The following is a 23,442-nucleotide window of genomic DNA, read 5'->3' as shown; positions in this document are numbered from 1 at the left end:
AGACGTTCACGCTAAGTTAGATCTAGATCTAGCGAGGTAGTATTCTAGCTAGTTAGTATCCTTGAATATAAGTAGGCCTACACAATAAGTTCCCGCTAAGTTAGAACTAGATCTAGCTATCTAGTTAGTTTTCTAACTAGTTAGTATCCTTGAATAAGTACACAATAAGTTCCCACTAAGTTAGAACTAGATCTAGCGAGTTAGTATTCTAGTTAGTATCATTGAATATAATAATAAGTATACAAGAAGTTCCCACTAAGTAAGATCTAGATCTAGCGAGTTAGTATTCTAGCTAGTTAGTATCCTTGAATACGTATACAAGAAGTTCCCGCTAAGTTAGAACTAGATCAAGCGAGTTAGTTTTTTAGTTAGTTAGTATCCTTGAATAAGTATACAAGAAGTTCCCACTAAGTTAGAGCTAGATCTAGCGAGTTCGTATCCTTGAATATGCAACAACAAATTTAAGCTCATTAACATATTAAACAGATTTGAAGTTAGCTAAAAGACTTTATTCTTTTGTTTTTCAAAGATTATGTAAATTAACGTCTAAATGGGTTTTTGTTTTGATCAAGCAAAAACAAAATGGTGGTGAGGTTTGAACGAATCTAGTTCCCCCGTGTCTTAATGAAGCAACATATGCCAGGTGAAGCAAAGTTATACAACTAGACCACACAGCTTCGCACAATGTCAGCGGTACCTACCCAGGCAACAACTGATGTTAAATAACAAGCGATGACGTATAGAAGTCACATAAACGACAGGTATGTTTTGTTGTTATGGGAGTGCTTGGTCCAATGGTAGAGCATACGACTGCTAACCCGAGTCTTGAGTTCGAATCCGGGTTAAAGTCCAGAGAGCGTCACAGAGTCCACCCAACCCTGGTGGGTACCTAACTCATGTTAGGGAAAGTAAAGTCGGCTGGGCATAGTGCTGACCACACTATCCCTTCAAATGCCGAGGTCACAGGAACAAGTTAACTCTATTTCACTTGCCCCATGCACCGTCAGGTTCGAAAAGGAACTTTACAACGTACTAATGTTGCCAAATAATAAGGCTTGGTGTCGTGTCGTGGTCTAATAATTAGGAATGATGTATTGATGTTTTCAAATAAAGAGCGACGGTGTTGAGATGTATCATTGATATTGTCAAGTCATAATCTTTGGTGTTGTGACATCGAAATATTGTCAAATACTAAGCGATGACTTAGCGACAATAAATAATAAACGATCATATATTGATCTTAACCAAATATTGATGATGTCAAATTGATGTTCTCATATAAAGCAACGTTACGATAGTTCTGATTCTGCTAAAACAAAAAATTAAAACAATTGGTGTTGAGAGCTGAAGTAGTAGAAAAACCACGACCTGAAACCCAAACTGAATTGATTTCATTAGTTCCACGCGTATGAGGATTTAAATGACGGCACACTACCTATTTGTGACGAGGTGCTACATAGGAATGTACAGGGCGGTGTGTGTGTGGGGGGGGGGGTGTCAAGAACTGCGACGTAGCATTTTTTTTTCGTTCGGGGGAGGGAGGTAGACGTGCTACGGTGGGTAATAGTGTCCCCTCCCCCGAGATATGCTTGAAAGAAACTCTGTACCCACCCCTTCCCCTACCAGCCTTATCACGCTACTGCCGTTCATAGCCATGGATTTTATTTTATTTTAAATTAAATATTGTAATTTGTAAGACTGTTTAAATGAATATAAAATCAATTTTTTTATATTGAAATATAACCCACAATCTGGCGGGCTCGAATTACGCAAGGATCAAATTAATCGTAATAACGATTTTAATCTCAAATTATTTACACGGAAAAAGATTTTTTTTTTTTGCGCAATCGAATATCACCAGCTGTTACTGCTCTGGCTATGTATTTGGTCCAGTGTATTCACTTCAAAGTTTCCACAATCTGGCGGTGTTTAGTTTTGTGTTGTGAGCTGGATTTTGCCTAGGCCTGTCCGTGTCTTATATCCTGGGTAGTTTTATGCTACAAAGCGACCTTTCGGGACTTGTTTTTGGATAGAAAGATGGGGGCGTTATCAATGGGGGTCGCCGTAAGCAGATATTGTGAAGGACGTGGAGTCGAGCGTTGGGGTGAGGGGGGGGGGGGTAGCGCATTAAATACGTCACTTTTGAGACACGGACGTTTCCGGCTCAGCCCCCCCCCCCCCCCTCACATTAGCCAGGCTGAAATGGATGAGGTAACTCCAACTAACTTTCATTTGAAGAGACCGGGTCGAATGACACATGTTGGCCGCTATCTTCCGTAGAAAAGACGTTATTATGAGTAGTGTTTCTTTCAGGCATCTCTTCTCGTCTACCCCCCCCCCCCCTTAATGAGATGGAATTTATATAGAAATATATACTTTTACCAGTGTCGTCCCCGGTCCCGTCCCCCGTCCCCAGAAATGTTAGGTCCGCCCTCCCCAAGAAAGTTTCAGGAAAGAAACACGGATTAACAGGAGCTGGCGTCAAATTGTGGCATGCTGTAATGACTTGAAGTAGATTTCTCCTGAATCTCAGTATGTCCTCTTGCCAGTGGCGTTATTAGGGTATGTGTTAATTTGTGATTGAACGGTAGTGACGCCGTTAGGGTGCCGTACGAAATTAGAGGGATTGTTGTTAACAGACCGAATTCTCGACGCGTCAATTTGGGTTGCAATGAGTGACTAAAGAATGTAACGGCGTAAATAAAAGTAGTGATGTTTACAGACAGAATGCCAGTGGCGTCTCTAGTCGTTTGTTGTGTTCCCCCGCCCGTACCTCACGATAGAATGAAACTTGACACAATGACCGCTGATTTGATGGCCTGTAGACGCAGTGGCGTAGCGAGGTCGGGTGTCACCCGGTGCGACACTTAATGGTGTCACCCCCCCTCCAGAGGCGTAGCGACCCTTCCCGGGGACAAACTTTCAAATTTTCGATTTGCACCCCCCTCCAACTTTCGATTTGCACCCCCCCCCTCAAGTTTTCGATTTGCACCCCCCCCCCTCAAACTTTCGATTTGCACCCCCCTCAAGTTTTTCTCCATATATTTTGCTATTTTTTGCCTTGGTGTCACCCCCCTAAATGGTGTCACCCGGTGCGGTCCGCACCCCCCGCCCCCCCCTCGCTACGCCCCTGTGTAGACGGACTAACAAAGCGCAGCTTACCGGGGTAAAATCATAAGGCGCTCGTTAAACTGACTTGTAGCGTCACAAAACGTCTGGTGCACATTTAGAAAACGGGTGAATGTAGAATTTGGTCACCGAAAATCAGGACCCACCTACAACACTTCAGTCAACTCTTCGATACACACGAGAACCAGAGGAGTAGCAAGCAGAGAACTGGGGGAAATCAACTTTTGCAAAAGGCGTGGGACTGCGTGGTCGTGTGGTAGAGCTTATCACTGCTAACCGGAAAGGCGCGAGTTCATATCTCTGATGGGTACCTGACCAGAGGCGTAACGAGGGGGGGGGGGGGAAGGACATATGTCCCCGGGCGCCGACCTTAGGGGGCGCCAAAATGGGTTGGAAAACAAATTGAAAGTTTGAGGGGGGTTGCAAATCGAAAGTTTGAGGGGGGGGGGGCGCAAATCGAAAGTTTGAGGGGGGGGTGCAAATCGAAAGTTTGAGGAGGGGAGGGGGTGCAAATCGAAAGTTTGAGGGGGGGGTGCAAATCGAAAGTTTGTGGCTGGGGTGCAAATCGAAAGTTTGTCCCCGAGCGCCGGGAAGGGTCGCTACGCCTCTGTACCTGACACACGTTAAGGAAAGTAAGGCGGCTGGCCAAAGTGCTGACCACACCATCCCTTCTAATGTCGAGGTCCGATAGATCGTGAGGTCTGAAAGGGGAAATTTACTTTTATAAACGCCCATACCCGTAGCTCTTATATTGATTATACTTCTAACTCTATATTAATATTTCGTGGTAATAAAAATGCTACTGTTAGAACGTGCTCAATTTTATTGACTAAATGTCATTAAAACTGTTCAATAGTATTTATTTTTCTATTACACAAAACAAGCAATATCACCCCCCCCCTCTCCGCTAACACCCTACACCAATGACACAAATAGAGAAAAAAAGAAACAAATACCTTAAGATCTTTGTACATAATTTATTCTTTGGCTGGTAAAGCTTGCACTACAAAGACATTAGCTTTCATGTTTAGTACAGTCACATAAAACAATATTGGTACGAAGTTACGGCAATGTGATGAAGATAATAATCTTTCTTCTTCTTCGTCGTTCTTAATTTTATTATTGGAAGGTATCCTCTACAACACAATTAAGTATACGTGTCATCTGGTTATGCGCCATTAAGGCCATTGACTCCGATTTCAGCCTGCTTTTCTTTTTGGATTTGCTTCCATAGCCTTTGTTCATCCAAGAACAAACTACAAGTTGTTTGATTTTGGAGTTGTCTCTCTTAGAAGAGTGGCTGTCCCCAGCTAACGAGCCTCATCTGCCCGAAGGCAGATTATTAGATAATCATAACCTTGGAGATAACGGCTTCAACAGTTGATGAGAAATTTGAAGCATCGCCAGCTGCCATCATGCAATCCATTGATGTAACTGCTGGTGCAAGAAATCTGTTATAAGACCAGTAGTTATACTGAGTAGGGGTGGGTGGGTGGATGGGGAGGTTTATTGGGGATATGTAGCTAATGTAGTAGTGCAAATAATTAGGGAAGTCATTCCATAGGAGACAGCCCTTCCTCCTTTTCCTCCCCCCCCCCTCCATCCCATGCAACATAAACTCATGCAGATGTCCATTTATGTAATATGGCTGAAAGGCAATAACAATATAATTAACAGTATTATATATGCCTATATATATACATATATATATATATAGTGTAAATAAGAAACATCTATAATACTTTTGTTTTAAAATCAATACAAGGTTTATATTAAGGCATGTATAAAAGAAAATTTTTGTTTCGTAAAGTTTTAAAAAATGTAAAAATTTAAATAACAGGATATTAGTGTAAGTTTTGGTATAAAAGTTACATGTAATTCTTTAGGATAAATACAATGATGAAAAACAATTTTGATTTTTAACTTTTTACAAGATACATTTTTAACAACAGGATATTATTGTAAGCATAAAATTAACATGTAATCCCTTAGGATAAATAAAATAAAGAAAAATAAGTTTAAGTTTTACAAGATTCATTTTAAGCAACAGGTTATTTGTGTAAAGTCTTAGTATAAAAGTTATTTAATTCTTTAGAATAAATAAAAAAATAAAAGTTTATATTTTAAAGTATGTAATAAATGAGTATAAGATACAATATAAACAACATGATATAAGTGTAAGGTTCTTGGTGTAAAAGTTTCATTTAATTCTTTAAGATAATTAACGTGACTGACTTTAATTTAAATCAGTCACTCTAAAGTAATATTCCACTCCATATTTTTAAAAGGGGCGTTCTGCAGACTCAAGTCTGGACAGAGATCCAAACTTTAATATCTTGGGTTAGCAGTCAAGAGCTCTATCTCCTGGCCACAAGGTAAAAAAGAATTTGTGTCATTTTTTTCACATAATATATATGGTTTAAAGAAAAGCCCATTTTGTTAGGCAACTTTGCTGGTTTCAAAATAAAAGAAGATGAAGTTTATATTTTAAAATACAATTCTTTATATCTGCAGAGAATTAGATGCCTCAGAAAAATAACAATTTTCAATTTGTTGTTAAATTTATATTATTAGAAAGTAGAGTACCTTTTCAACAATCAAAGGATTTATTAAGAAAATAAACAAAGAAAAACATCAAGGGACATAATCCATTACTATCATATAAAATTTTCAATATTCAATTAGCAGCATTCAGATCTTTACAAAGTAAAGTATTTTCTATTATTTAAAGGATAATAAACACTGGGTTAAGGATATTGTCTTCTGTAACATCCAACTATTTTATTTTTAGAAATATAGGTTCCACAAAAAATTCCTGAAGGAATGTTACACCCTGCTAACATCCATAGCTAAAGGATCTTTCAGCAGATTTTTTTCTATTGTTGTACGTAGACAGGCCATACATCGTGTTATGTTGGCAGGCCTTAAGTTCCTTACAGACTGGAAAACTCCTTGAAGTTCTATGGGCCAAACATCCTTAAAAAAAAGTTTTTAAATAGATTCATGAACTGATAATTTTAACTTGTAGAAAAACAGAAAACTTGAAAATTATTTCAAGAGACTCGTAAAAAAAAATTTAAAGTATTGATTTAACTTATTTTATGTTATATATTTATTTTAAAAATAATTATGTCTTAAAATTTTAGCTTTTTATTAATTATTTTTATTTTAAAAGTAGAGATTAAATGTTGTATTCTAAAGTGTGAATTACTACACTTTGTTAAATTAAACACTAAAAAGAAGAGATTAAATCTTTTCTCTAAAGTGTATATTAATACAATTTACATAAATGGACACCTACTGGTAGCTCAGAGTTATCAGGGGTCTCTCCAGCTATGATATACACAACCCCATCATGTAGAATGGCACCATGCCAATAACGTGCAAAGTCCCACAATTGTGACTTTGGATGGATGGTGGAGCTTCTGTCATTTAGTTTCATTTTCCAAACACTTCCTTCCTGTATTAAAGGTAATTAAAAAAAAATCAACTCATTGAGTATTTCAGTAAATTAAATTTACTTACTATATCAGCTACTCAGATAAATAAAGTAGAGTTTAAGTAAATAAACTGATACTATATGACCATAACTAGAGAATGTTATGCAGGTAATTGCAAAACTTCAACAGTTTTTACAGAACATTCATATAAAATATTTAATCACCTAGATAAATCTTGGGCATTAAAATTCGAAAAAAACTAACAAGTTGTTTTTTTAATCAAATCACCTGTGTTGTGTTAAAGGTATAACACCATAAATGTGTGAACTTTTTTTTAGTTCATGGTTACACTTTAACAATTTTTCTTGATATATATCATTAACACAGCACAGGAATAATGAAAAAAAAATCTTTATTCAATATTTATTCATCTGCAGTGAACTACTTAAATTTGAGAGACTGCTGAATACATAAAAACCTCAATTACTACATTACTAATCTACATAATGACTTAGTCAACCAGGCCACTCCAGGGGTTCTTAACCTGGGTTCAATTGAACCTCTGATGTTTGGACAGTCAGTCTCAGGGGTTCTGTGGAGGTCAAGACACACACCTGACTTGAATTTGTCAGTGGTGACAATAGAACTATTAAGAAGGATTTGTTGAATGCACATATGAAACTGGTGGGGTTCAGTACCTTGAAACGGTGAAGAACTACTGGGTTACTCTAAAACCTAACATACACTTTTTTTTTTACCTGAGTAACCAGATAAATTTTGCCTAGATCTATTATTGTCCTGGGTAAACACGTTTCCGATGGCATTTCACCAAGCACATATGACGAGTGTGTGATGGTGTTGAAACACTGCACCGCTTTGGATGTTACTGTGTCATTTTCTTTACCCCCACATATGATGACTTTATTTCCTGCATTGAAAAACTCAACAGTTAAAAAATTATAAAGCAAAATTTGTAAATATTATAGCCACTATATGAACAGTTTTATTTTCTAGCACAGAATGTGTAAATTATTAAGCAAGTAACGAAATAATTGAAAAATAATTTTAGCATCACTTAAAAATTGTTTGAATTATCTCCCCTAACTAACCCATATTTTTTTTTAAATTATCTAACTCAATATTTAATAACATTTTTTAAAAATATTTGAGCATCCTTTTATGTATATTTTTAATACATTCAGTGTTTTATAGGAAAACTATCAGCCAAAGATTGGTAACTTTACATTAAGAAATAAAACAACAAAATTAAACAAGAATAAAACTATTTGTATCATTATCTCCCTTTGACTGACCTATGACAGCTGAACCACTTGACCTTACAGCTGTGTGAAGAAAGCCCACATCTGTCCATACAGCTTTATTTATATCATAACATTCCACACTATTTAATGTTGTGACCTGAAGATATTTTTAGGTTTTAATTAAATCATTTTTAAGAAAAGAAATTAAATACATTAAATATTTTCAGTTAGCTTATATAATTTATGGGAGGTTTTAACATAGGCTTATAAAATTTATTGTAATAGGGGTAATACAGTAATACAAAACATGGATTTTTAAAAGCAAGTTTATTTTATCACCTACCTCATTGTTGAGACCACCAAGGACATAGAGACAATGACCAACTGAAACTATGACGTGGTTTCTTCTTCCAACATTCATGGGAGATAACTTCAGCCATGAGTTTTTACGTGTTTCAAACTGTTAGAAGAACACACAATGTCAGAATTATTAAAAAAATAACCTTTAAATAGTGAATTTGTTACCTAGGCATATTGAGCTAGGTTCAAATAAAATACATAATTTTTTTTATAACAAAACTATAGACAGCCACAACTGTCAAAAGTTTGGTGTGATTTAATAGAAATTGTTTCTGTAGAAACAGGATTATGTGGCCTTAGCAAGTCGTATATTATACGACAAAAGTAGTGCTTATCATTGCTAAGTAAGTTTAATGGAAAGACAAAGACACTAACTAGAGACCCAATGGCAAAATGCAGATATTAATGAATTAAAAATAAATTATTATTTTAAAAAATTGGCTTTAAAAAAATTATAACAAATTAATTTCTAGTCTCACTTGAAAAAGAGCTGTCATTGTGTTTTTACCACCAGCCACAAAAATGTCATCCCCGTATGAGCAGGCTGAACTTCCAAGTCCCATATCCTCAGGGAGTGGCGGTAGTTGAAACCACTCCTCAGTTTTAAATCTGAACAATTAATTTAAAAGTTAATTTTATAAAACAGATTAATGAACATATTTTTCTAGAAGAATATCAGGTATTAAAGAAGCTGACAGTTTACTAGATAAAGGTATTAATATTTTAGATAATCCATAGGCCTATTTTTTGTTGAGTATTACAAATTGCTGCATATTTTCATACATGTCATTAATTTAATTGGGGTCGGCGTGGTCGAGTCGGTAAAGCTCATGGTTGCTAAACCGAAAAGTCTCGAGTTCAAACCCTCGGGCAGATGAGGCTCGTTAGCTGGGGACAGCTGAATCGTTATTCAGCCACTCTTCTAGGAGAGACAACTCCAAAATTAAACAACTGCTGCCTTGTAGTTTGTTCTTGGTTGGACAAAGGCTATGGAAGCAAATCCAAAAAGAAAAGCAGGCTGAAATCGGAGTCAATGGCCTCAATGGCGCATAACCAGTTGACACGTAACGCTTAATTGTGTTAGAGGCGTGGTCGAGTCGGCAAAAAGCTCATGGTTGATAAATTCGAACAAAGTCTCGAGTTCAAACCCACTGGTCGATAAATCTCGATCCCCTTCAACACTAATAATTAAGAACGAAGAAGAAGAAGAAGATTAATTTAATTGGACATCATCATAGAAATTCATTTTAATGGTAAATTAACATGTGTTTATATTGTTCATCTTGTAAATGAATTTTTAAAAATGTAAGTATGAAATGAAAATGGAACAGACTTAGTTATAAAGATGATGATTATAACATTACATACACATAGGCGTAGAAGTTGTCTTTTCCTTCCCCTAGAACTAACATGACATTGTCAAAATTACTGGCTCTTCTATACATAGAGTTAAGTGAGCACTCGTCATGACGTCTTGCAAGTATAATGTGGTACTCCAGACTACGTCTCACCATCTCTAACACCTTAATAAATAAATAGACAATCAAATAAAAGTTTATTATTTTGATTACGATATTTAGTTTAAGTTCATTAGTGAAACACGGATATCATTAATTTGATTTAAGTAAAGTATGTAAATGAACAACTAAAATACTTTTAAAGTAAAATTAATTATTTAACTTGCTATTTAAAATTATCATTATAATTTTTTAAAATACATGAAACATACTCAGAAATCTAAGAAAAGTTTGAAAACAATAAAATTTGGAAAGATTAATCTGGTTAATTATTAGGTTAATTTTCTTCAGTTTTAAAATTGCTGATAAACCTTTGTGATTGAAAAATCTAAATACCACTAAACAAAATAAACTTAAGTTAAACAGTTACCTCCTGATTCTCTAGGATCATCTGCTCCGTTAAAAGTTTCCTGAGGATAAAATCCTCGCTGACCAAGTTGAGACGTGACAAGGCAAAGAGACGTGACAGATGTTTACGTCGAGCTTCTTCATGCCCCACCCACAAAATGATTGCATCTACAACCTGCATTAGATTTTATCCCAAACACTTAGTGCATTAAAAAGAGGGAGTAGAGCAGAAAAGATATTGGTTGATTTTTGTATTTTTGTTCTTGCTGTAAGTAAATTTTAAAATATCTGAGGTTTGAAGTCTGTTACTTGTAGTATGTTTTTGCTGTTTTATTATTCCAAAATTAATTTTTCATTTGGATTCTCTAGCAATTAATTTGTAATGAGGAATGTGTACCTCTAATCTATAATTAAGGCAAATTAATTACAATTAGGGTTGTGTAAAGTAAGCAGAACATTAAAGGTAAATATTAAATAACTTCTTGTGCACAATATAAATCAGCCTGGGTTTATCTGTTACTTGTAGTATGTTTTTGCAGTTTTATTATTCCAAAATTAATTTTTCATTTGGATTCTCTAGCAATTAATTTGTAATGAGGAATGTGTACCTCTAATCTATAATTAAGGCAAATTAATTACAATTAGGGTTGTGTAAAGTAAGCAGAACATTAAAGGTAAATATTAAATAATTTCTTGTGCACAATAAAAATCAGCCTGGGTTTATCAGAAAAAGTTTCTTTATCTAAAAATCTGTTCCTGATTTTCTCTAACTGACCTCCTCCTCGTTTGGCACATTGAGATCCTCACTGGCAACCATCAGGCAGATGTCATCTAGGTCACAGGCCAGGAAGTCTTCAGTGCTTTTGATGGAAGGGAACTCTCTGTGAACAAAGTTCCAGGCTTCGTTTGCAAGCACCTGGGGAAAAAAGAATACCACAAGACTATAAATTTGGTATTTTTTTTTTTTTTTTTTTTTTTATATTTAAATATATTGTGCTCGTAATGAAACTCTTACTATTTACTGAGAAATTATTAAATTAATTATATAACAATTACATTTCTATTTATTTATTTTCAGAAAAATGTCCGTTATTCCATTTTTTTAAAATCTATACTTTTACTTAAAATCTTAGCAGAGTCGCTTACATTTTTTTTTTAAATTTAAGGATTTTTTTTTTGTCACTAGTTGATTACAATGTGCTTAATGAAAGTGAAAGCCTATACGGTTAACAGTGTAATGTTGTTAACTTTATCTTTAATTAGAGTTATCTAACGTGGTGTTTATTTAGTGTTTATTGACTGCATTATTTCCCTTGGTGTTGAATCAAATCGTTATTCGGGTACATTTCTTGTCTGCAGTAAAAAAATTTACAATATAGCGCACTACATAAAGAGCGTTGGTAGATTTTTCTATTCTCCATTATGAACACCTTACAACAAATGTACGGCAGTCTTAAACGCCAAATCACCGAAGCCGTACCACCCCCCCCCCCCCCCATCCACCCACCCTTCTTCAAATTTTTCTTGGAATTTACATTCAGTTTGTCCGCATTCTAAATAAGGATGATGGATAATGTGAAGTAACAGTTAGTAACGCTAGTGAAGAATAAATTAATTTCATCTCCGTGTTCTATACCTTACCAGTGGCTCCTGGGGCGGGGGGGGACACCATTTAAGGGGGTGACACCAAAACAAAACAATTGCAAAATATCTAGAATAATTATACTTTTTGACAATTTAATGAATGGCTAATTAGAGAAAAAGAATTTACAAATTGACGATCCCGACAAGGTGTGTGTGTGGGGGAGGGGGGGGTGTTTGACGTAAACATGCAAAATATACAGAAAACAATGCTACATCTAGCTATATTAACAATTGACTATAGATAAACATTGTTAGTATTAGCTGTTATCACTTTAAAGCTATTACCAGGGGGAGGGTGGAACCAACTGATGTGTCGCACCGGGTGACACCCGACCTCAGAGGCGTAGCGACCCCCCCAAACTATCAATTTGCACCACCCATCAAACTTTCGATTTGCCCCCCCCCCCCCCCCACCTCAAACTTTCATTTTTTTTTCAACCCATTTTGGCGCCCCCTAAGGTCGGCGCCCAGGGACATATGTCCCCCGCCCCCACCGCCTCGCCTCTGCCCGACCTAGCGACGCCACTGTACCTTACAACTGCTGAGCCTGGCTTCCCGCCATATGGTCAGGCAATTGTCGTTGGAGATGTGGTCAGCGAGGAAATCCTCGCAGTACTGACGCAGGCAGGCGATCTGCAGCATGGAGGCCACGCGCCACACCTCGATGACGTTCCTCTCGTCCAGGATGTCCTTGCCGTTGTAGATAGCCTCCAGAATAGACGAGAACGTCTGGAAGGAAACACATTGGGGGTTGGTTTATGGTGCAGTAGGTTAAAGGTTAACAGCAACTAACCATGGCCGTATTAGAACGTTTAGAATGTTTAAAACATAAGAATGATATATATATATATATATATATATATATATATATATATATATATATATATATATATATATATATATATATATATATATATGATCTCAATGATTTTTGCTAAAAGTTCAGCGTTGTGTTGATTAAACAACAAAGTATATGAGCCAGGAGCGTTGCAACTTATTTGGCGAACGACGAGCGTATAAAACATCATCAACTTTTCACTTAGCTAAAGAAAATATTGGCCAATGCTAGTCGATGATTAAACTGACAATGACTACAAAAAAAATGAAATTTAAGGAAATAACTACGGCGGCGCTAAATTACTAAAGACGTTCCCATGGAGAGGGTCCGTTCGCCCTATTCTCCCATGAGTCCGTATATTTTAGCATTGCCATTCGTATTTTTGTTTAGTATTAAGTTTTGACATTTCTGGCAGGTTAAATAGAAATTTATTATGACGATTTCTAAATAATTAGGCTACATCAAATCTTACTTGATAACACTAGTGAGATTGGCTCCACCAAAGCTGGCATGATGAAACTAGTGCTACTAAACCTAACCCAGTAACAGTGGTGTCGCTGGTGCAAATTTTACCAGGTGAAACTGATGCCATCTAATTTGTGAAGCTTGTGAAACTGGTGCCATAACATTTGACTTGTTGAGACAGGTACCATCAAATAAATCTTACCTGATGCGACACGTCGTTCAGCTTGACACTTCGGGTTTACTCTAGAATCAATGACGTCATATTATTGTATGTACTTTTCCGGCTTTAAAACATTTCCGATGTGCCATGTTACGTCACGTTTCGTTTTCCGTTTGACTGTGAAAGTTTTTATTTTGCTTCTGTTTTCTCTATATTGCTTATTTATGACAGACAAATTTTACCTGATGCGACACGTCATTCAGCTTGACACTTTGTGTGATGGCCTCCTGCATGCCGCTTGTGAACATCGCCTGAAAGTAGTCCGAGTACGCGCACAGTATGACGCGGTGGCACGGGAACTCCACGTCATCGACGTAGATCATGACGTCACAGAACTGCCCGCCCTTGAGCCGACCTTGGATACCCTGCAGCAGATTTTGGGCAGCGATCTGCGCCCAGGTCATGTTGACACCGCTACGAGGAGCCGAAGGTTTCTGGGGGGAAACGGGAAAAATCAATAAAAGACAGTACACTCAACAAAGGACAACACCTATATAAATTTGAGGAAAAAACAACCTTCTTTTATGTCAGTGGTTCTTAGTCTGGGTTCGATTGAACCCCAGGAGTTCGGTGAGTTAGTCTTAGGGTTTCGGCGGAGGTCAAGAGACACACTGGACTCAGATTAGATTTTGTCAGAGCGTACGATAGCACTATTAAAAAGAGTTCAGTGAGTGCGCATATGAAACTGGTGGGTTCGGTACCTCCAAAAAGGTAAAGAGCCACTGTTCTGTGTGCCAAGGTATCAGTTTTTTTTTCATGCCGATATCTCTGTTAGGATTATGATTGTATTTAGTCAGGTCAAAGGTTAGGGTAAGGGTTATGAACTGAAGCTAGAGTAATAACTAATGTTTATCAGGAAACATTGAAGAATATAGCCTACCCATCAATTTTCTTTTCTATAAAATGCGTTGAAATTAAAATTCGTGTATTTCAGCTTTTCTCTTGCATACTAATCGATACTCAGTCAATTTTAGTAATCACTCGTGCTGTGCAACAAAGACGAGCGACACACACACGCGCCTTCACTCAGAGATTATTACGTCATTAGCCTATCGTGTAACCTAGTTATGCAATGTGTACTCATCAAAATCAGTAGAGTACTTGTATAATGTTGGTGGAATCTAAATCAGTAGATTACTTGTATAATGTTGGTGGAATCTAAATCAGTAGAGTACTTGTATAATGTTGGTGGAATCTAAATCAGTAGATTACTTGTATAATGTTGGTGGAATCTAAATCAGTAGAGTACTTGTATAATGTTGGTGGAATCTAAATCAGTAGATTACTTGTATAATGTTGGTGGAATCTAAATCAGTAGAGTACTTGTATAATGTTGGTGGAATCTAAATCAGTAGAGTACTTGTATAATGTTGGTGGAATCTAAATCAGTAGAGTACTTGTATAATGTTGGTGGAATCTAAATCAGTAGAGTACTTGTATAATGTTGGTGGAATCTAAATCAGTAGAGTACTTGTATAATGTTGGTGGAATCTAAATCAGTAGATTACTTGTATAATGTTGGTGGAATCTAAATCAGTAGAGTACTTGTATAATGTTGGTGGAATCTAAATCAGTAGAGTACTTGTATAATGTTGGTGGAATCTAAATCAGTAGATTACTTGTATAATGTTGGTGGAATCTAAATCAGTAGATTACTTGTATAATGTTGGTGGAATCTAAATCAGTAGAGTACTTGTATAATGTTGGTGGAATCTAAATCAGTAGAGTACTTGTATAATGTTGGTGGAATCTAAATCAGTAGAGTACTTGTATAATGTTGGTGGAATCTAAATCAGTAGATTACTTGTATAATGTTGGTGGAATCTAAATCAGTAGAGTACTTGTATAATGTTGGTGGAATCTAAATCAGTAGATTACTTGTATAATGTTGGTGAAATCTAAATCAGTAGAGTACTTGTATAATGTTGGTGGAATCTGAATCAGTAGATTACTTGTATAATGTTGGTGGAATCTAAATCAGTAGAGTACTTGTACAATGTTGGTGGAATCTAAATCAGTAGAGTACTTGTACAATGTTGGTGGATTCTAAATCAGTAGAATAGTTGTACAATGTTGGTGGAATCTAAATCAGTAGAATAGTTGTACAATGTTGGTGGAATCTAAATCAGTAGAATAGTTGTACAATGTTGGTGGATTCTAAATCAGTAGAATAGTTGTACAATGTTGGTGGAATCTAAATCAGTAGAATAGTTGTACAATGTTGGTGGAATCTAAATCAGTAGAATAGTTGTACAATGTTGGTGGATTCTAAATCAGTAGAATAGTTGTACAATGTTGGTGGAATCTAAATCAGTAGAATAGTTGTACAATGTTGGTGGAATCTAAATCAGTAGAGTACTTGTACAATGTTGGTGGAATCTAAATCAGTAGAGTACTTGTACAATGTTGGTGGATTCTAAATCAGTAGAATAGTTGTACAATGTTGGTGGAATCTAAATCAGTAGAATAGTTGTACAATGTTGGTGGAATCTAAATCAGTAGAGTACTTGTACAATGTTGGTGGATTCTAAATCAGTAGAGTACTTGTATAATGTTGGTGGAATCTAAATCAGTAGATTACTTGTATAATGTTGGTGGAATCTAAATCAGTAGAGTACTTGTACAAGAAAGTCTATCCCCTCCCCCCCAAAGTTTCAAGCCGCCCCCTTCCCCTCGGAAAAAAGTCTGAAAGAAACACTGGGGAAGAGGTGGGTGTCGGCGCTAATAAAAGTATATATTTTCTGTATAAATTATATATATTTTCTTTTTTATTCGGGAGGGTGTGGGGGTGGCGGTGGTTGACGCGCATGGGGGGGGGGCAATTGACAGTTTGACACTATACATGTCAGAAACGCTATCATACATCAACCTGCAACCCACATAAAGATCTACTGTGCTGCTAACTCTAGCCGAAGAAGACAGTAGAGTTTTCACTAACTACCGGCATCAATGTGTGCTCGTGACTATCAGCTTCGCATAACATTGGCTGGAGATGTCGATGTAACGATCGACTTAAAAACAGCGGGATGGAAAAATTAAACACGCAATTAGCGAAACAAACAATATCCCTGTGTGTGGGAGATATTTTTTTCCTCCTAGATGAGTACAGATTTAACTGGCGTGGTGGGTAATGAAACAAAGGCTGGGGGGAAAAAAAACTACCGCTGTGGTGGAACTTTCTGAAATATTGATTTTTTTTAAACGTTTAATGATGATACATGTATTAAAAAGTTAATTTAAATAAAAAATTTACATTTTTTTTCGATGAACACACTACTCCATAACTGATAAAACATTGTGTTTACAAGCTTTTAAAAAAAATAGATGATAACTGAGTAACTTATTTTATAATTAAAGAAACAGATGACTTTGAGAGAGAAGTTTGTTAAGGACTAGAACTGGTAAAAATGTATTTAATAATTTTTGTTTTGGTGATGTGTGACGATTGAGGTGGGGGGGGGGGGGTTGAAGTAAAAAACGCTTTCTAAAAGCGTGGATTTTTATTTATGGATGATCCCTTATAAATAACATTTACAGTTTTTTTACAGTACCATTTTATCAAAAATTTATAGTATAGAAACCCATCATTAACAATATGCTCTAAAAACATTTTGAACTATGTTAAAATAAACAGTAAACGCGAGTAGCCATAGTTTCTGATTAGGAGGGGATTGAAAAGTAACGGGTGTGATAGGAAAAAAACTTTGTGTTATTCCAAAGGCCATTGCAGTACAAAGTAAAGAAAATAATAACGACTACACATACTGTAGATTTATATTGACATTTCGTTCACTTGAAGTTAATAATCAGTGCTGATATAAAACATGTATGCAATGAATTAATTAATAAAACATTGTGGGTTTTTTTTTTCAATATCAACCTCCATCACTAAAATACATAAAAAGAAATTAAAATTTAAGAACATTCATGTTAGATCAATCATCATATTTTTCCTTTTTGTGCCCCAAGACACATGGAGTCCCAAAGAAAACTCCCTCCACTTTTGTTGGTCACAGTCAATTTTCATTGCAGTCCCCCCCCCCCCCCCCCACTACAGTCCTGCCTCTGCCAGCTGCTTCCCCCGCCGTGCTTCCCGGCCTTCCTTGCAATCGTTTTTTTCTTTTTTTGCAGTTTAGCAGTTCATCTGGATTCATTCTTAGAACGTGCCCCATCCAGCGCCATCTTTATATTTGACGATTAAATTTGGAAACTGCTACCCTTTCCATCTCTCCTTATCGTTGAAGATGGACTTAAGACCATTAGATGCATTTCATCATTCGCTAGCACTTAGTTTGGAAAGAGTCCAGTAATATATGGGTGGCGGCTAGATCAATAATTTGTTAAATAATACTTTGCTATTTTTTTTTAAAAAGTTGCTTGAATATAATATGTGCGTTAATAAACAAGATGGCTGCCTCCATAAGGTATATCGATTACATAGTTTTAATTACGCCGTTTTTTTTTCTACCGTAATATTTTTTCTATCCAGAAGATCTGTCGTGATAATTATTCAACGAATATTTCAGTCGTTTTATTAAAGGCCTTAAGTCACACACACAACCCCCCCCCCCCATTCCAGTTTGTTAATAGAAATTGATTTATATATTTCAATGTTGATCGAGCTCAGAGAATATTTTAAAAAGAAATCGATGTTCCTAAAAACAAAAATTGCAATTTTAGGGGAAGGGGTGAGGTTGTAGGCTGAATTGTGACGACAGTTTTAGGGGGAGGTCTAGATTTTCGTGATGTGTGACGATGGAGAGATGGAGGTAAAACTCGTTCAAAAAAGAGCTTGACGTCATTTATAGACGATCTCTTGGCGAATGGTCGTTTATAGTTGGAGCGGCATTTTGATTGCGCGCAGTAGCACTAACATACTGTCATGGAATATAACATAGCGACTATAGCGCATCATAATCAGTGGTAATATTGTAATATTAATTAAATAATTAATTAAACCATGAAAGGGGTCACCCATAAATGACGTCACGCTTTTTTGACGATTGTTACCTCCTCCCTCCCCTCCGTCACACATCGTCACAAAAAGCCAGAAACCCCACCCCCTAAAATGACGTCATACCTCAGCCTACACCCCCCCCCCCCCCTCAAAATTGCAGTTGAATTTTTCTTAAAACAGCTATATTTTCCCCAAATTTGTCTGAACTCTGTCAACATAGAGTATTTTAATCAATTCCTATTACACTTGATTAAAACAGTTTTATTAAAACGCAAAATAACGGCTAAAATTTCCTTTCTAGCATTGCTTTTTATAATGCAAAAGTGTGACCATCTGAACACCCCCCCCCCCACCTTCCCACACCCATCCCCCACATCACACACCGTCCCAAATTACGGACCCCCCTCCCCCCTATGTAATTTATGGACGACCCCCAAACTTTACCCCAACCTAACGGTCGTCAACCTTTCATTAAGTGTAATAGCTGGTAACTCTCAAAACAATAAATGTTTTTAACGAAGAACCAAACCATCACATAGTTTTCATATAATTTTGGCAAAATAATATTTTAAATACAAGTTATTCTTCAGACCATCGCCTTAACCCTTTGAATGTAAAGAATTACATTTGAGCTTATTCAGAGGCGTAGCGAAGGGGGGGGGGGGGGGGGGGGGGGCAGGGGGGTACATATGTCCCCGGGCGCCGACCTTAGGGGGGCGCCAAAATGGGTTGGAAAAACAAATTAAAATATCATTTTAGCTGCATTTTTGCTTTATAAATATAAAAAAAATATATGAGGTGGGGAGTTGTGGAAATCGAAAGTTCGAGGGGGGGGGGGGTGCAAATCGAAAACTGGAAGGTTGATCCCGAAGGGGGCGCCAAATTGAAAGTTTGTCCCCGGGCGCCGGGAAGGGTCGCTACGCCCCTGAGCTTATTCTTCAGACCATCGCCTTAACCCTTTGAATGTAAAGAATTACATTTGAGCTTATTCAGTAAAAAAAAATGTAGGCATGCTCGGTTAAAGGTAAACATTCGCTACTAAAGTCTGCGCCACGTTTCAAAACACACAAAAAGGCGTTAATATAAAACAGTAAATCTATTACCGTGTAAATTACTTGAATGTAAAACTGAAACTAAAAAACAGTCTTAATGTATTCGGTGTCACGTGACTTAATGTCGATCGTTAACTACGACTTGACCTTTTGATACTTTCTGTCGCTGCAACAGAGATTTATCTCCCCTTCTTACCCATTATCTCCCCTTTCCTTTGTTGACATTTTCCATGTTATTATTATCTCGCTTTAATTATATGTTTTGTTTCTTGTAAACATTGGTTGAAAACAAAGATGAACGCCTTGTTTTGTAAACTATTGATATGTATTGAATGTAAATAAAATGGTTCAAAAGGTGTTTCTATGGGCGGAGGGGAGGGGGTCATTATAAATGACTTTACTCAGTCAGTGTGTGTTGAGGAGGGGGCGGAATTCTGATGTATGTGACGTTGAGTGCATACTGATATATGTTAGAAATAAAATAAAAAACACCGAACAGTACGTGGATTTACTTTAAAATCTGGTCATTTAAGCGAAACACGGGGCATTAGAACGTCATACTATTAGACTACGCATTTTTTTGTGACGACGTATTGCTATAGTGTGGTGGGTTGCAGTAGGCGGCAGTGTTTCCTCCAGACTTTTTTCTCCGGGGGGGGGGGGGGCACTTGAAATTTTCGGGGGGGGGGCGGCGGACACTGTTAAAAGTATATATTTTCTATATAAATTATATAAATTTCATTTCGTTCGGGGGGGGGGGGCGGTAAAAAAAAAAATTCGCCCCCCACCCCCGAAGAGATGCCTGGAAGAAACTCTGGTAGGCGGTGAAATCGTCTAAAACAGGGGTCGGCAACCTTTTGAAGCGGAAGAGCCAAAAGTTACAATTTTCAAAATTTCCCTGGTTTTAAAGAGCCACTAACATTTTTTATATCAAATATATTATTTTTTTATTAAGATTATTAGTATTTGTGCAAGGAGCTGGAGAGCCGCATCTTGACATCAAAAGAGCCGCATGCGGCTCGCGAGCCGCAGGTTGCCGACCCCTGGTCTAAAACGAAATGTGAGTGTATTGGTATTTGAACTGTTCGCGTTTGTGTTGCGAAATGTGATGTCTTTAAGGAAGCCCAGCCTACCAGTGGCGTAGCGAGGTCGGGTGTCACCCGGTGCGGCACTTAATGGTGTCACCCCCCCCCCCCCCCAGAGGCGTAGCGACCCTTCCCGGGGATAAACTTTCGAACTTTCGATTTGCACCCCCCCCCCCCTCAAATTTTCGATTTGCACCCCCCCCCCCCCACCCTCAAGTTTTTCTCTATATATTTTGCTATTTTTTGCCTTGATGTCACCCCCCTAAATGGTGTTACCCGGTGCGGTCCGCACCCCCGCCCCCCCCCCTCGCTACTCCTCTGCAGCCTACTGTGTGCGAATGTCCCGATTTACTTTTAGAGATGGCCAAACAAACACAGATTATTCTAGAATAACAGACATATCAAGCTGGAGCTGTTGGAAATAACACCAGTTCCATTTCTAATGGTATATCAACCAGCTATGTTGTTTTTCTTAATTAATCGTTTTGTGCAAAAGCAAGAGACGTTAAACCACGTCTAGGTGAATTGGTATACGGTAACATGGTATATGGCAATATGGTAATATGGTAAGGTGGTATATGGTAAGATGGTATATGTTAAGATGGTATGTGGTAAGATGGCATATGGTAAAATGGTATATGGTAAGTGGTAAGATGGTATATGGTAAGAGGGTGTATGGTAAGATGGTATATGGTAAGATGGTATATGGAAAGATGGTATATGGTAAGATGGTATAATGGTAAGATGGTAATATGGTGTATGATAATATGGTATATGGTAAAATGGTAAGATGATATATGGTAAGATGGTATATGGTAAGATGGTATATGGTAAGATGGTATATGGTAAAATGGTATATGGTAAGATGGTATATGGTAAGAGGGTATATGGTAAGATGGTATATGGTAAAATGGTATATGGTAAGATGATATATGGTAAGATGGGAGTTTGTAAGATGGGAGTCGGTAAGATGGTATATGGTAATTGCAGTCATGTTCAGTCACATTTTGCCTTAGTAAAATTAAAAATATAGGTATACACACACATGTTCTAACTCCTCTTTTCAAAACATTTCACATCAAGGCTTTAGACTTTTTTGTTTGTTTTCATTAACATTTCAATATTAAAGGCTTGGTGAAATTAAATTGTTGTGTAATAATGGCCACGATTTTTTTTAGCCATGATGACTAAGGGGATTAATAACCCTAACTCACGTTAGGGAAAGTAAAAAAAAAATAATAATGTTTTAAAATAATCGCTCTACGAGACGTCCATTACTGAAGTAGGGTATTATTTGCTGATTTAACCCGCACCACAACTTCATCCTTTATTGAAGGTTAATTCCCCCCCCCCCCCCCCCCCACACACACACATTTACTTCTCCTCCAGTTAAAGGGTTCAATCGTTTACACGTTATTCATAATTAGTTAGCTGTACGCCATGAATCCTACGTTACATTCCTAAGCCCTTTCTCTTCCATACACTCGGTACCGAAGCAGTGAATTGTAACTTATTTCAACCCCCCCCCCCCCCACACACACACACATTTACAACACTTCTCCCAGTTAAAGGTTTCAATAGTTAACACATTTTTACTAATTAGTTAGCTGTACGTAATGAATCGTACGTTACATTCCAAAGCCCTTTCCCGTCCACACTCGGTACCCAATTGTAACTTATGTCAGACCCCCCCTACCCCTCCCCCTATCCAAACTTGCATACTGTCATTTATTTTAGACTATATTTAGACAGGGTCTAGTGGTCTTTTGATGAATAGGCGTGTTGCTTAGTGTGACACTTTTTTGGATAAAAGAGATAAAAGTAGGGGATTTCCCGAACCTGTATAATTTATTTATAGAAATATCTTATATTTGGATGATTGTCACAATTTCAAGCTTAATGTTATGTGTTGTGCATTTATTATAATCACGAAGGGGGCAAGGGGTTATATTTTGTAATATAGTTACTATTTTCTATATAGAGTAATCTTAAACTGATATAGAAATCTATGTTGATTTGTCATTTTCATTTTTGCTTACACATACTAATGTTTATGACAAGCCTTTCTGGATTTAACAAATGATAACAGTTGCTATGGATATGTAAATAGTTCGATTTCCACTAAATTATTACTTTTTTTTTTGTGGAACCAAATTTTGTTGCGAAAAAATGGTTGGAGGGGGAGGGGGACTATTCCTAATAGCTAGAACTAAATTTGTTATAAAATATGCGAGATGATGTTCTTTGGAAATATTAGGCCTATATATTATTATATAAGGGGAGGGAAGAGAAGACAGGCTTTGTGTTCACTTCGTTTTTAACGTTTTCGATTAATACATGTTCAAAATATGTTCTATAAGTATATTATTTATTTATCATTTACCTTGTCATAACCATTGGCTTAAGTAAAAAAAAAGTTGAATTGAAAACACAGTAGTTGACCTACTTTACTAAAGCTTGAGGTCTACGCCCTTATAAAATTGTACCTACCTAAGCGAGAAAAGACAGGAATATTTGCTTTCAGGATAATCCTTAAGCTCACATACATAACCTCCTAACAATACATTAAAACAGTTTAAAATCCCCACAATCTACTATCACAACACACGACTAGATACAGACTGACTAGAAGTCCATGCTCCGGTGCCACACTGCGCACGCATATTATCTCGTCTGCTGTTTGCAAACATTGGTAATCGATTAAACGCCGGCCTTATCTTTGTATGACAAGCCGCGTGGACTCGACTACGCAACATAGGCAGTTTCGAGATTATGAATTCCGTCATGTCAACGCGATACCCGACTTTCTTAGTGATATTGACAACCGATACTTATGCAAAGAGATCCGTATCTTTTTTTCCCTCCTCCCAGTCACGTGACAAGATGACGATCGATAGCGTTATTTATAGAAACAGGTGCGCTAACTAAGGGCGATAAACAAAACATTCCTTACGAGATACATTTTATTTTTATTGTCTTTCTTAGATTAAAACTAAAGAAGCATAATATTATTTAAAGATTATTATTAACAACATTTAAAATATGAAAATACATAACAACAAGTTAAATAAGTTTTAAATTTTAATGCAATTAATAGGAGAAAAATAACTTATTTTCTTTAGCAT

The 23,442-nt window shown here is 36.9% G+C and overlaps 1 protein-coding gene across 1 annotated transcript; it reads right to left on the bottom strand.

Moving 5' to 3' along the window:
* Positions 1–5,570: 5,570 nt before the first annotated feature.
* On the bottom strand, positions 5,571–22,966 carry LOC131952166 (kelch-like protein 24). Its single transcript, XM_059314718.1, has 12 exons — positions 22,808–22,966; positions 13,406–13,657; positions 12,232–12,429; positions 10,832–10,972; positions 10,079–10,231; positions 9,560–9,714; positions 8,671–8,800; positions 8,175–8,291; positions 7,883–7,988; positions 7,328–7,497; positions 6,431–6,589; positions 5,571–6,105 (listed from the first exon to the last, which is right to left on the bottom strand). Exons 2-12 carry the CDS (start codon positions 13,625–13,627, stop codon positions 5,956–5,958), a joined length of 1,701 nt encoding a protein of 566 aa, XP_059170701.1. The 5' UTR covers positions 13,628–13,657; positions 22,808–22,966; the 3' UTR covers positions 5,571–5,955.
* Positions 22,967–23,442: the final 476 nt, after the last annotated feature.

The sequence above is a fragment of the Physella acuta genome, unplaced genomic scaffold (assembly GCF_028476545.2).
Source record: "Physella acuta isolate Inbredline_101_S28 unplaced genomic scaffold, ASM2847654v3 ptg000855l, whole genome shotgun sequence".
Lineage (NCBI taxonomy): Eukaryota > Metazoa > Mollusca > Gastropoda > Physidae > Physella > Physella acuta.
Note: the sequence above shows the minus strand (reverse complement) of the source record. Positions and strands in the feature narration are given on the sequence as shown.